The sequence below is a fragment of the Haliotis rubra genome, unplaced genomic scaffold, assembly GCF_003918875.1.
Source record: "Haliotis rubra isolate DU_JTF1 unplaced genomic scaffold, ASM391887v1 Scf621, whole genome shotgun sequence".
Classification (NCBI taxonomy): Eukaryota; Metazoa; Mollusca; class Gastropoda; order Lepetellida; family Haliotidae; genus Haliotis; species Haliotis rubra.
Window position 1 is genome coordinate 130,502 of NW_025767326.1, and position 14,254 is coordinate 144,755.

Here is a 14,254-nt window from a genome sequence, read left to right on the forward strand (position 1 = left end):
ATGACACAATACTGGCCACATGTGAAGTTTAACAAAATTCAGCCATTTATATGCTAAAGTTAAAAAAATAAAAATCATGAAAATGATGACTCATATTTTATAAAATATGTTTAATTGTATGCTCAGTCAAGGCTACTAAAAATATATATTAACACCAAATATATATTACACATTAAATATTTTGCCAAAACACAGTATATTAACAACACAATTCATTTATTAATTTACTACTTTCACAGTCACAATATGGCTGACATTCTGATGTGACTTTTAATCTTAACTCATTCACCCTAACAACACAGTCTAAAACGTCCATTACGAACATGTGTGATACATGAGGTACATTATCGGTTGGATCATGGACTTGTACCAATCAATTCCATCCAGTAGAATTATGGGATTTTAGGAGAGAGTCCCTGTTTAACTCGTATAGATTTGTGTGACATGTGTTCACATAACTCCCCAACATTTAAATCACATGACCAGCAGCTGTCGTCATGTTGTACTATATTCCACACAACTGGACATACTCTGTCAGCTGCATGTTACTGACTCCAACACTACTGACAATCAAAACAGCCAACATATATAGCCAATTGGTTTTCCAGAGAAAAAGGTAACCGACATATATAACCAATTGGTTTTCCAGAGAAAAAGGTAACCGACATATATAACCAATTGGTCCTCCTGAGAAAAGGTAACGTACATCAGCAAAGATGTCCAAACAAGCTGAAAGTGGCATGTGGCCCTTTTTAAAAAACCAACACATCCATTTTAACTCAAGTGATCAGAAAAACATATTGTACTATATTGTATAGCTATTTAAAGTACAGATAATAAGAGTTTTTCAGAGTGTTATTAACACTTATTTATGCCGGAGATGGCTTTATTCATTTAAAATGGGAACTGCAGAGACAGCTTATTTTTCTATCCATTAAAAAAAGGAGCAATAAGCGTTAATGCAAACAAAAAAAAAAACAAGCATCACTTTAAATTTACTTCATATACTGTAACTTTAACCTCTTGTTAGTTAAATCCATAAATTGACAAAAAGACCATAAGGCCACACCAATTTTACTTCTTGTTTTACAGATTTTTGTTCTCAGAAACCTAAACGCAGAAGGGGAAAAGAAGAAAAAAATCACCAGTAAAAGCAAAAACCATAATCTCCAGAGTATACGTTCCAACAAATCTCCACTAGTATCCTGGATGCATTTATGGCTAGGTCGGATAATTTTTAATTACATCCCATTGCTGGCTCCGCATTCTCACAGTAGCCAGTCAGATAACCAGTTACAACCAAGCTTGCCAGTGTCAACAAAGATAGCAGGCACAGGTGCGAAGGTTTGCTCGCTGTGCGACTCAGAAACATCATAAAACACCGACACCGAATAACTGACAGGTCTGAAACCTTCAAAAAATATATGCAAGAACTCCTTCTACCTCTTTCAGGGTACCTCTGCAACAATTGTGTTGCCCGTTGAAGTTTAATCGGTTAGATAAAAGAAGTGAAAGTGAGTTATGATAGAAGCCTTGTGATTGGTACCCTGCGTAGACACCTGATTGGATAAAAAGCCAGCCAAAGGAGGTAATAAAATAAGATACCGTAGATGCATCCAGGGTATAGTGGAGATTCATCGGAACATATACCCTGGAGATTATCAAGGATGCATAAAACCATACTCACTCACTTAGTTAGTGAGGAAATCCTGTTACCTGTGTGCCAAATAAATTTTGATTGGAGAATAACAATAACTTGCATGTATTCAACAATGCAAAAACACAGACTTTCCAAGAAGAGCCCAGAGTGTTCCAACCAGGCACTAAGGATATAGTATGAAAGGGAGTGATATCCTGTTTACCTACGAAATGTTTGATGGGGAGCAATCTAACCAGAACGTCGTATTCAACACTGCACATGGCTTTGACAATGAGAGTGTACACTGTACAATACTTGTACGTGAAAGGATATCCGTGCTGCTTAAACGATGTGTACACTGTACTGTAGGTGTCTCTTTCAGTGGATGTTCTTTGTTAAATGTCAGTTTGGAGATGAACATGAGATTGTGTGTATTTAGACTTGTACTTTATTGGCTGTTTGATACCCGGAAGTTTCATTTGTAACACATGTAAGCCAGAGGTCAGATGAAATTGGGGAAACATGTTCCACGGCATGTCCAGCTGTGAAAATGTGAATGTTGGTGTCACCACACGATCACATGCATGGGATATTGGGAGCAAATTCTCACCGAGTGAGTGAGTGAGTGAGTGAGTGAGTGAGTGAGTGAGTGAGTGAGTGAGTGAGTGAGTGAGTGAGTGAGTGAGTGAGTGAGTGAGTGAGTGAGTGAGTGAGTGGAGGAGGAGGAGTGAGAGAGAGGAGAGGAGAGTGAGTGAGTGAGTGAGTGAGTGAGTGAGTGAGTGAGTGAGTGAGTGAGTGAGTGAGTGAGTGAGTGTGTCTCGATTCCAAACTGAAACAGCAGTTTACATCAGGTTTGCTCAGGAGCATCAAGTGTATTGAGCAGAAAAACATAAACAATTATTTATACAACTACAAAGTGGATTTGATTGAGATTTTGTAAAGTTCATACTTTATTTATTCTGAGATATTTTAAGGTTAAATTTATCGACATATTTCTAACAAGCCAATTACCTGAAACCTTGTCCCCTTTTTTAAGGCTTTTTGTCCACATTAGTAAAGTTGAAGTCTCTACAGGTCATAAGGTCAACTATTATAAACACGAACTGAGAAGGTTTTTGATTCGAGTTTCAGAAATTATCTGATATTTGGGGATATAGGATGTATGATAAAGTACTCATGGATGAAAATTGGCCTCTGTGTATCACGTGTGAAGCCCATTTCTGGTGTCCCCCGCCGTTATATTGCTGGAATATTGCTAAAAGGCGCATAAAACTAAACTCGTTTACTATCCCTACGTTAAATCTCAAAGTGCAGTCTTTGATATGCATATAGAAATTGCAACATCAAGATGAACATGATGAAGGGCGAGAAGTGGCTCTGAAGCATCATAGCAAAGAATAAAGAGGGTGTTATCCATAAAACAGACTGTCAATCCAGTGTCAAATCTTCCATAGGCATTTCGAAGTTGCAACATTAGGATGAACATGATGAGGAGCTAGAAGTGTCTCTGAAGCACCATCACAAAGAATATAAAAAAAACATTATTCACAAAACATTGTCATATATTCATCCCAGAGTCCCTACAGTATTCTCAATGACCAACAATTGATGTATTCCGACCTGTTCACCTTCTAGTCATCCCCCAGGCAGAATGTGATAAACACCAGTTTAATACTCCCATGATCCTGTGCTGTGAAAGTGAAATTGCTGCATCAAAACGACCCTGGCAACCATTAAACAAGTTCAATTGTACTGCAGACATTCAACTTTCATGCACATAAATAGTTTTACAACATGATGGACCTTAAATGGGGAATTATTTCCTTTGAAAAGTGCATTAACATGTTAAACAGAGTTTGATCATTGCTATGATCACAGTACAAGCCCGGTAACATTTGAACTCAGACAAAGCCCTAGGCTAGTTTGTGGGCAGTAATGAAATTAGGAGGAAGTGCTTGTTTTTACAAAATATTTATTAGGCAAATGAAAACTTGAGAACCTCCTTAAGCGCTTATAACAGTAATCAACCTCCCTCCTCGATTAAACAAGTGGGCTGAAATAAACACTTGGGTCTCGACTGCATACCATGTCTCAGTTAAACATCAGGTAGTTTTTACGCAATGAATTCTCCCTTTCATTATCTTTGTGATAAATGCCTTGGCTAAAGCGTGTCTGAAAGAAACACATGCTCGTGTGTTCAATTGAATAAATATGGTTGTTCATAAATAGATCAGGAAGAAAACAAACATAGATTTTAATTTATTCCACATTTGTGAACTTTTGGCTCTTGGGACTAATTAAACAACCTTGAACTTGTAATATCTCTGTGAGAAAAAATTACATTATTGACAGCTGTTGCCAAGACGACCAACGACCTTTGTGATAAGGGAACATAATTGCCATGTAATTATTATTTTAAAAAAATTAAAGGTGGAAATAGTATATCAACAGAGCCAACTTAGCAAACAAGGTACATAATTGTCACGTAACTATTGTCAAAAACATTAGAGGGTCCCATCCACAAAAACACCTTAGAGATTAGGTATGATAAAATGGACTAACAACTACATGTAGTATAATTTTTTTATAAAAGACAATTACAGAAAAGACACTTTAGTGTTAAGGATTACTATATAACTGCATTATACCCTTCACTAAAAATTATTATGTGAGTGTCTCTTCTACTCTGTCGTACAGATCCTTAAATAATATACCCAGTTCAGCCCATGCAAGTCTAGAATGTGTGGCAAGTCTAGATTAACATAGTTTCTGAAAATGAAGAAAGTATCAGGGCTCCTTTTCCTTGTATATATATATTTATTTATTTTTAACTGTTTTATCTGTGAAATATGTTCTTTTCAGAGACTAGTTGTTAGTCTAGGTCTCTTCTACACAGCATACGTAGCGCTAAGGGCAAATTATTTCCACGTATTATTTCCAGTATACATTAAAGGCAAATATGGAATAAGTGTCCCATCAACCACGCTACCTTAGCGGTAAGAGAAAAGCACTATAGGACAGTAAGACTTTCATAACCTTAGCATTAAGATCTTTCTGAGGAATGTGACCTTGGTCAGCGTGACATCCACAAATATTCAAATCTTTACCCGGCCATTACTACATTAAGAACAGCAGGACAAAGACACCTGATGAACTGTCTTGAAGGAGGTAGACAATCAGGGTGAAGTACATGAGTGACTGACTTCGTCAGCATCAACGTCACATCGCAATATATCACCCATGTTGTGACAAGAGTCGAGCACATGAGATAGGTAAATTGGACAGCAGTGATACAACCAACACGAGTCCTAGTGTCAACACAGCCTCACCCGATCACACAGATCTCTCAAGACACCCATCTGCTTTCCACTGAATGACCCACAGCACTATGTCATAAGGATGTACAGTGAAGAAAATTGCTAGTGGGCTTCGACTTGATATATATGCTCAATATTTGCAAGGAACAAAAATGGTCACCACAAGTATAAGGTCTCAATAGCACATGTGGGTAATTTGGGTTTTTTCCATAAAAACATAAATCAAGATTGTAAACTGATTTTTAAACTTGAATTTATTTATTTACCTATGATTATCACCAGTGATCGTTTCAATTTAAATGAAGGAGTATTTATATTAATATTAAATTTCAATGATATGTCAAATACACCATCAAAGGTTTTAAATGTCATTTTAGTATTTTTGTTTTTCTACACAAATTAAATGCTGTGTGTGTTTTTGTAATGAATTGTTCATAAATATCATATATGTGTATAGGTCAAATACATTGTTTTATGAGAACTTTGGTGAAAATAATAGTATATTTTTTTTAAACATACTTACAATATGGGATCTCACAACAGGTTATAATGTTTACATTATGTAATATTGATAAAGTAATTGAAGTTTAAGACACATCTGGAACCACAAAATTTACTTTCTATGTTTAGAAACTGGTTACAAATAAAATGATAGAGTGACCTCTTCAGGATAAGGTACAGTGAGTGAGTGAGTATGTTTTTACGGCCTTTAGCAATATTCCAGCAACATCACGGCAGGGGACACTAGAAATGGGCTTCACACATTGTACCCATGAGAAGAATCGAACATAGTACTCATGTGGGGAGTGAACGCTTTAACCACTAGGCTACTAGCGCTAGGGCTACTAATTTTAGTCACGGCGATATATTGCCAAAGTATTGTGCACTGAAGCTGCGATACGATACGGAAAATAAGTAAGCATATATTTTAATATTCAAAGTTGCAAATCGATGTATCGTGGCCCTTTTGATTAGTATCGTATCAGGATATACGACAATGTAAAACTTTGTATCGATTCACTGTATCGGCAGCCCATGGATCAATGCATCGATGTGTATCAATGAATCGTCACAACACTATAAGCTACCCCACCCACCCCCAATAATTTGAATGGGACTTTGTAGAAGTAGGCTATAGTCCTCAAAATTAGTACTTTACAAATACTTTTGTCTTTAGTGAGTGAATTTAGTTTTACGCCGCTCTCAGCAATATTGACGCTATATGGCATCTTTTGTATATACACTTATAGAGATATATATGTTGACAGGAACAGGGTTTAAGTGACAGAAGTAACTTGTATCTGAAGATTCAAGAATTATAATCAACCATCCCTTGATTCCACTTCTGGAATACCCAGATTCTCATCCTTTCTCCATATATAACAATAACAACAATAATAATATGGATTCTTATGTTGCGCTAAACCCCACACCAAGGTGAGCTGAAAGCGCTAACAGGGTTCGTAGATATCACATGCTTACAGTGAATTTCTATTGAACAGGTAGGTCTTAAGATGCTTCTTGAAACAAGTTAGAGTTGGAGTTGATTTCAGATAAAATGGGAGAGCGTTCCATTCAACAGCAGCATTATATGCGAATGATCTTCCACAAAATGTCTTGAGCCTGATGTTAGGGACCTTTAGTAGCATTTGATCACTGGAACTAGATCACACAGATAGCCAGGAGCTGTATCATTGATACACTCAGGGCTCAGATAATGGACGTATCAGTAGGAAATAATTTAGGAAACTATCAGATACGCACCACATCAATGGTGTACGGTCTTAGAATCATTTAGGGTTGTATTTATCTGAAAAAGTATTGTTTATTGACCTGTTTACACAAGAGTAACAACGTTGTTGTGTATATATGAAACGAAACACATGATTACTGATCCGCCATTAAATTCCATTCAGTACTCAAAATGTACTCTTAAGGTTTTCCAGTACTCCTATATTGAAAAAATAAGGAGTACGTACTCCTGATGTTGAAAAATTATCTGGAGCCCTGCTACACTGATATGTGAGGATGAGGACCTTATGATGTATCCGTTGCTATCATGTGTTGCTGTACAGTTGTCCGCCCAGGACTTTATAATGTGGTAGTACATCCCAGGTGAGGTGAGGTGAGGTGAAATTGGGTTTAACGGCGTGCTTGAGAATATTTCGCTCATATGACGACGTGCATGCGTGTGTATGTGTATGTGCGGCTGCTTGTACTAGCCCAGACTGAAACTGGTTTTATAGTGCTAGCCCACTGAGATACCATGCCGCAGTGAAGCATGAATACCCCACTCAGACACATTATACTGACTCTGAGCCGACCAGTCCTTGTTGTACCCATTGATGACGAGCGCCAGGCAGGGACCAATAAGTACCATATTTTAAGGTCTTTTGGTATGACGCGGTCGGGGATCAAACCCGCGACCTTCCTCTCTCCGTGCGGCCGCTCTAACCACTACACCACGGAGGCGGTCAGTACATCCCAGAGTTACTACTCCAAGTTCACAAATCAGAAAAACATTAGCCAAGTTAGGACTATTGAGAACAAGCCATTCTTGATATATTTACAAAATGAAACAAGATGAATTAATTTCTAATGTTCCTAATGCAACATGTATCACTTACTAATATCTATATCTGCCACTGTCTGGTGTATAATTGGACTTGCGTCTATTAACAACCACATTATAGAATTATTAGAAGACATAAAACATTAATGGTCAGTTTGGCATTTCATTGAAATGTCACTGACGTCAAATAGATGCAAGAGCTATAATTGTAGTAGCATTAAAATCTATATTTACTTTATCTTATCTCTAAAGACAATTAAATAGAAGAATTTTGTCTACAGACTCAATCACCATCTACTACATCTGGCCCAAGTCTGTGGAACAATACCCAGAAACAAATATATCTAATACAACCCACGCAAGTCTATAATGTTATAGGGGTAATAATGTGCTGTGCCTTGATTGTTAGCGCTATGAGCATACCTAGTGTGGAGTTTGGCGCTATATAAATGGACACATTATTATTATTATTAAGTCTATAATGTATGGTGAGTCTAGTTTTCTACACTTTCTGAAAATGAAGAAAGTCACTTGGCATATTTTTCATATTTTATTTAAATAATTTGAGTGATTTACATATTGTAAATTAGTAAATTATTTCCCATTGTGACTACAATAATTAAATTGCTTCTTCTTTAGCATAGTAGGGAGGGCTAGGCAGTAGGAAAAATATGACTTTAAGAAATTGTTTCATTTAGGGCTTTTGCATAGTAGGGAGGGCTAGGCAGTAGGAATAATATGACTTTAAGAAATTGTTTCATTTAGGGCTTTTGCATAGTAGGGAGGGCTAGGCAGTAGGAAAAATATGACTTTAAGAAATTGTTTCATTTAGGGCTTTTGCATAGTAGGGAGGGCTAGGCAGTAGGAAAAATATGACTTTAAGAAATTGTTTCATTTAGGGCTTTGCATAGTAGGGAGGGCTAGGCAGTAGGAAAAATATGACTTTAAGAAATTGTTTCATCTAGGGCTTTAGCATAGTAGGGAGGGCTAGGCAGTAGGAATAATATGACTTTAAGAAATTGTTTCATTTAGGAAAAATATGACTGTTTGCATAGTAGGAGGGAGGCTAGGCAGTAGGAAAAATATGACTTTAAGAAATTGTTTCATTTAGGGCTTTTGCATAGTAGGGAGGGCTAGGCAGTAGGAAAAATATGACTTTAAGAAATTGTTTCATTTAGGGCTTTTTTTGCAGGAGCTACAGTAGGAGGGCTAGGCAGTAGGAATAATATGACTTTAAGAAATTGTTTCATTTAGGGCTTTTGCATAGTAGGGAGGGCTAGGCAGTAGGAAAAATATGACTTTAAGAAATTGTTTCATTTAGGGCTTTTGCATAGTAGGGAGGGCTAGGCAGTAGGAAAAATATGACTTTAAGAAATTGTTTCATTTAGGGCTTTTGCATAGTAGGGAGGGCTAGGCAGTAGGAAAAATATGACTTTAAGAAATTATTTCATCTAGGGCTTTAGCATAGTAGGGAGGGCTAGGCAGTAGGAAAAATATGACTTTAAGAAATTGTTTCATTTAGGGCTTTTGCATAGTAGGGAGGGCTAGGCAGTAGGGAAAATATTGTAGTTTAGGAACTGTAAGACAGACTAGGCAGGGTTCAATTTCAGAGATGTTAACCTACTTGCACCAGGTGCAACCTGAAATAAAAATCTAGTTGCACCAGCCAAATTCCAGTTGCACTGCTTTTTTTGCAATATGTCAAGAAAGAAATGTTCTATTGAATTATTCAAAGTTTAGAAGACAGCTGACAGAGTTATATGCTGCTTGTATAATGTTAGACTTGTTGTTGATTTATTTCTCAAAAATAACTAGGTTGCACTTTGTAATATTGGGTTGCACCAGTGCAAGTAACAAAGCACAAAATCGAGCCCTGCTAGGGCAATAGGTTTGTTACCAGAATAAATTGTGTTGGATAAATTGAATAAATATACAATTGAGTCAGACATATACAGGGTTCGAAATACCCCATGTATTAGCGTGCCAAGACACGGTAAATATCGAAATGGCACAGATAAAAATGTTCTTGGTGCCCTTATGGCACGCCTAATTTTTTAGAGACATAGCACACCTTTAGTCATTTAATCCCCAAACAAAACACTTAAGCAAATGACAACAAGCAAAAACATTTATTGACTTTTACGCCCAGGAAATCACTGGAATTATGATGGATGATGTAAAGAAATCTGGTTGTTTTTCCATTTAGAGTGTTGTGAGTACTGATAGTTCGGTTAGTGAAGAGTAAATTGTGTATGTTAGACATATTGAAAAAAGTGAACCTCTCACACGATTCTTAGCTATTAAAGGTGATGGGAAAGCAGAACAAATGTAACATAAGAAAGCCATCTTAAGCAGAAGACATATCAGTGATAACCGAAAACTGGTTACATTTGTTGATTTCAGACAATAAATTTTAAAAGATCATCCTTGCTACAGTCATTGATTCTAAAAACATGTGGGCACACTTGATTTCTGAAAGGCACACCTAAAATATTTGCCTGGTGCCCTAAAGCACACTTAGAAAAAAAAGTATTTCTATCCCTGCATATACTAATGACTTAGATGACTACAAAGTTGCAAGGACAGACTACTAACACTCGTCCAACAATGCCCCCTGTAGGGCAATTATGTAACAAGTTGATTGTGTTTTGATGAGTCAGCAAGTCTGTGGTGGGTTGTCACGCTGGTGTGAATGAGGATGTCCACACAGGTGCGGCTTGACCAACAGGATGTAGGGGTGCTGTTTCATTGTCTCCTCTTCCAAGTAAAATACAGTCACTGGGGGTCGTGAATCATTGATACAACTTTTTTCAAAGCACTTTACAGATTTATTCAAACTTCTTCTGAAGCTGATATTTGGGTGCAAGACTGCTGTAAATGTCGGTAAAAACTTCAAATTTACATTTCAATTATCACAAAACACCTATTTATAGTTAAATAGTTCAAACTTATATTTGGCATTGCAGAAACCTGTATCTTAATAATTTCAACAGTTACAGGAAGTTGAAATTTAAAAAACCTAACTACGTTTAAATTTTAGGCAAACATTTTGAAAGCCACCACCCAAAAATTATCCTTAGGTTAAAACTACTAATTTATAAATAGATGAAGGAGGGATTGCTAACAGCTGGTTGAAAAAATATGTAGAAGAGGGAAATACACTCTTAAGTTAACATTTCACCTACCTAAATATATAGAGCATGTGTATCACTAAGTTAATTGTTTGACCTACCTCGAATGTCGTCTGTGACAACTCCCCTGGGTGGGAGTTTCCTAAGTCCGCTGTTATTTCCATTTTCTGAAATAAACAAATTCAAGTTTATCAGATGTAGCCGCAGGAATAACGACAAGTTTATTCAGTATAATCTCATTTGAAATCTTTATTGTCTCATTTAACATGTTCAACAAACTTTCAAAGCTTTGTACATGTTTATATATATTTTAGGAGCGACACAATAAATTCAAAGCAACAAATGTCAGTGACGAAGACTTCATGTTGTCTAAACATCTAAACATACTACACAACTAACGTAATGATGTTGGAACTGAAGTTCATTATGTAGAGTTGTGTCCCCTGAATGTGTCAGGATCTGCTGGCTGTGGTTCAATTGTTTATTCTCGCTGATGACACCGTTACAGCCCAATCCAAAGGCAATTCTTTCTATTTTCTTAACACGTCTTGGCACGAGGTATGAGGGATTGTAACATGCATCACTTTATGATATGGATAATTCATGTTCACTTACTAACTTAACCCTTCAGATGTTGGTGATACTTAGCCCTTTTTTATATTCCATTGTCCTAATTTGAAATCCAATTTTAGATATATATCCTAGTTTTAATTCTTGTTACTGTGATATACTAGTTGGTTTTACTGTCCTTTGTCGACAGGTTTTTAAAATTTGTGCTTATCATGAATTTATAACTATTTTAAGTCACGACATGGCTGAAATACTGCCGCTGTGACTATAAACTTTAACTCACTCACTCACTCACTCACTTACTAACTTAAACATTTCATAGGAGTAATTTCAGTGACTACAGTGATTTCTTCGATTACCCACATGGGCACAATGTTTGAACCCCATTCCTGGTGTCTCCCACCATAATATTGCTGGAATATTGCTAAAAGCGGAGGAAAACTAAACACACTCATTAACTCATTTTGGTTTGGTTGGTTGGTTGAAAACACCGGCCCTAATTTTCAACCTGGTTCCTGGTGAGAAGGGTGAAATGTTCCACTGCAAATTCAACATCATGACCATTGATCTATACAGTTGGGATATGATGACATGTTACAACCAGTTAGAGAGTCTGACCATCCGACCCCATTAGTCGTCTCTTATGACAAGCATGGGTTGCTGAAGACCAAGTTTAACCAGGATCTTCACGGGGAGCTTCATTTAGGACTTTAGCATTGCAGAAAAGGCTGGGCAGAAGGAAAAATACAGAGTATCTCCAGTGCGTGTGACTGGATAGGTATGTGCCTCTTGTATGGATATAATCCTCAGCCTTACACTTAGTTGACCTATGATCTGGCGGTTTCATGAAGGCTATTCAGCTGTACGGATCACAGGCCAGCAATGATTCAGATCACTGGTCAAGGATGTCAAGCTCAACTGACTGACTGATTTTGGTTTTACGCCGCTTTTAGCAATATTCCAGCAACATCACGGCGGGGGACACCAGAAATGGGCTTCACACATTGTACCCATGTGGGGATTCGAACCCGGGTCTTCGGCTTGACGAGCCAACGCTTTAACCATTAGGCTACCCCACCGCCCCTGTCAAGCTCAAGACGTTGGACTACAAAATCATTAAAAGAAGGGAACAGAGGTTTCAAGTAAGGGCATCAAAGGAAATTGGGCTCAAATATTCCACAGCATGCACAACAGTGAGTGAGTGAGTGAGTGAGTGAGTGAGTGAGTGAGTGAGTGAGTGAGTGAGTGAGTGAGTGAGTGAGTGAGTGAGTGAGTGAGTGAGTGAGTGAGTGAGTGAGTGAGTGAGTGAGTGAGTGAGTGAGTGAGTGAGTGACATTTATAAAGTAAGCATTAACCTTATAAGACAGCATCTGGTGTAATACTTCCCAAGGAGCTGAGAGTGCTATTCAAGGGCACAATGTTGACGTATGCCTTAGGGTGCAGAATTGGCACAGTATCATTGTTCTGGCACCTCAACATGCCTTAGAGTCTCCATAAACCATTGGGTACTGGGGACCTAGTCCTCCCTGGAATCCCCACACAGAGTGAGTGAGTGAGTGAGTTAAACTCAGTCACACTCAGCCATATTCCAGCTATATGGCGTCAATCTGTAAATAATCGAGTCTGAACCAGACAATCCAGTGATCAACAGCATGAGCATTGATCTGCGCAATTGGGAAACGATGACATGTGTCAACCAAGTCTGCAAGCCTGACCACCCGATCCCGTTAGTCGCCTCTTACGACAAGCACCAGGGTTTCTGAAGATCAATTCTATCCCGGATCTTCACGAGTCCCCACACAGAGACAAACATGAAGTACAGGTGACCTATCCTAACTTGAAATTCCCACAAAGACTGCTCAGAGATCTCCAGCGGTGCAAACAACTCGACAAGTGATCCTGTTATTCGTTACACAACTACTGTTTGTACAGACAGCCAACAAAGGGGTTAATTTTTATGCCATTATACAAACCTCCTACAAAGGGGTTAATTTTTATGGACTAAAACATACATGCTGAGAAATATGTACTTAATTCTAGCAGAAGTAAAGTGAATTATGTGGTGTTCAGAACACAAGACAGTTTTCAGTGCTGTGAGGGGCGGTGGGGTAGCACAGTGGTTAAAGTGTTCGCTTGTCATGCGAAGATCCGGGTTTGATTCCCCAAATGGCTACAATGTATAAAGCCCATTTCTGATGTCCCCTACTGTGATATCATTGAAAATATTGCTAAAAGTGGTGAAAAATCTAACTCACTCCCTCTACCATTTCATGCTGTTCTTTTTTAATGTTTTTTTTGGATAAATTAACAGTAAGGTAACAACTTTTTCAACTCTTAAGAAATTTTCTTACCTATTTGATATATTTATTATAATCAATAAGACTCACTAGCACAGAAGTTTCTTACAGGGCTCGATTTAAGAGATGTTAACCCACTTGCACCAGGTGCAACCTAAGATAAAAACCTAGTTGCACCAGCCAAATTCCAGTTGCACTGCTTTTATTGCAATATGTAATGAAAGAAATATGCTGTTGAATTATTTAGATGTTTTATTTTGAAGTTTACCCACTCAAAAATTGACTTGCACCTGGTGCAAGTTAGACTACTAACTAGCTGGCACTTTGTAATATTGGATTGCACCAGTGCAAGTAACAAAGCACTAGATCGAGCCCTGTCTAACCTTCCCACTTTCACATTTATAACAACTGTCTGTCATGAAGAAATTTACACAAAATAAACAATGTGTAATACTAAATATAAAATTGGTCACATTTGACCAATTCCATTGTGTAATGGCATTGTGTATTCATAGCACTCTGCCAACTTACACCTGTCAGAGGGGTACACAAAGTATGTGATCTAGACAACCAGTTGTCAGACTTCCATCATGTGGAATCTGTGGTGGTTGAGGGTTAGATCGTTGACTTTGTGAACTGACATTGGTATGTTATCACTCTGTGAGTGTGAGTTCGAATCCCAAATGGGACTCAACCCGAACTCTACTAGAGCTGTGTATCGTGGACTA

At 37.7% G+C, this 14,254-nt stretch overlaps 1 protein-coding gene across 1 annotated transcript in view; it reads right to left on the minus strand.

Moving 5' to 3' along the window:
* LOC124256250 overlaps window positions 1-14,254 on the minus strand; it is a 52,420-nt gene that overhangs the window by 24,317 nt on the left and 13,849 nt on the right. The window contains exon 2 of the mRNA XM_046690215.1: window positions 10,761-10,826. Within this exon, the coding sequence (XP_046546171.1) occupies window positions 10,761-10,826 (66 nt within the window). The remainder of the gene's footprint in view (window positions 1-10,760; window positions 10,827-14,254) is intronic.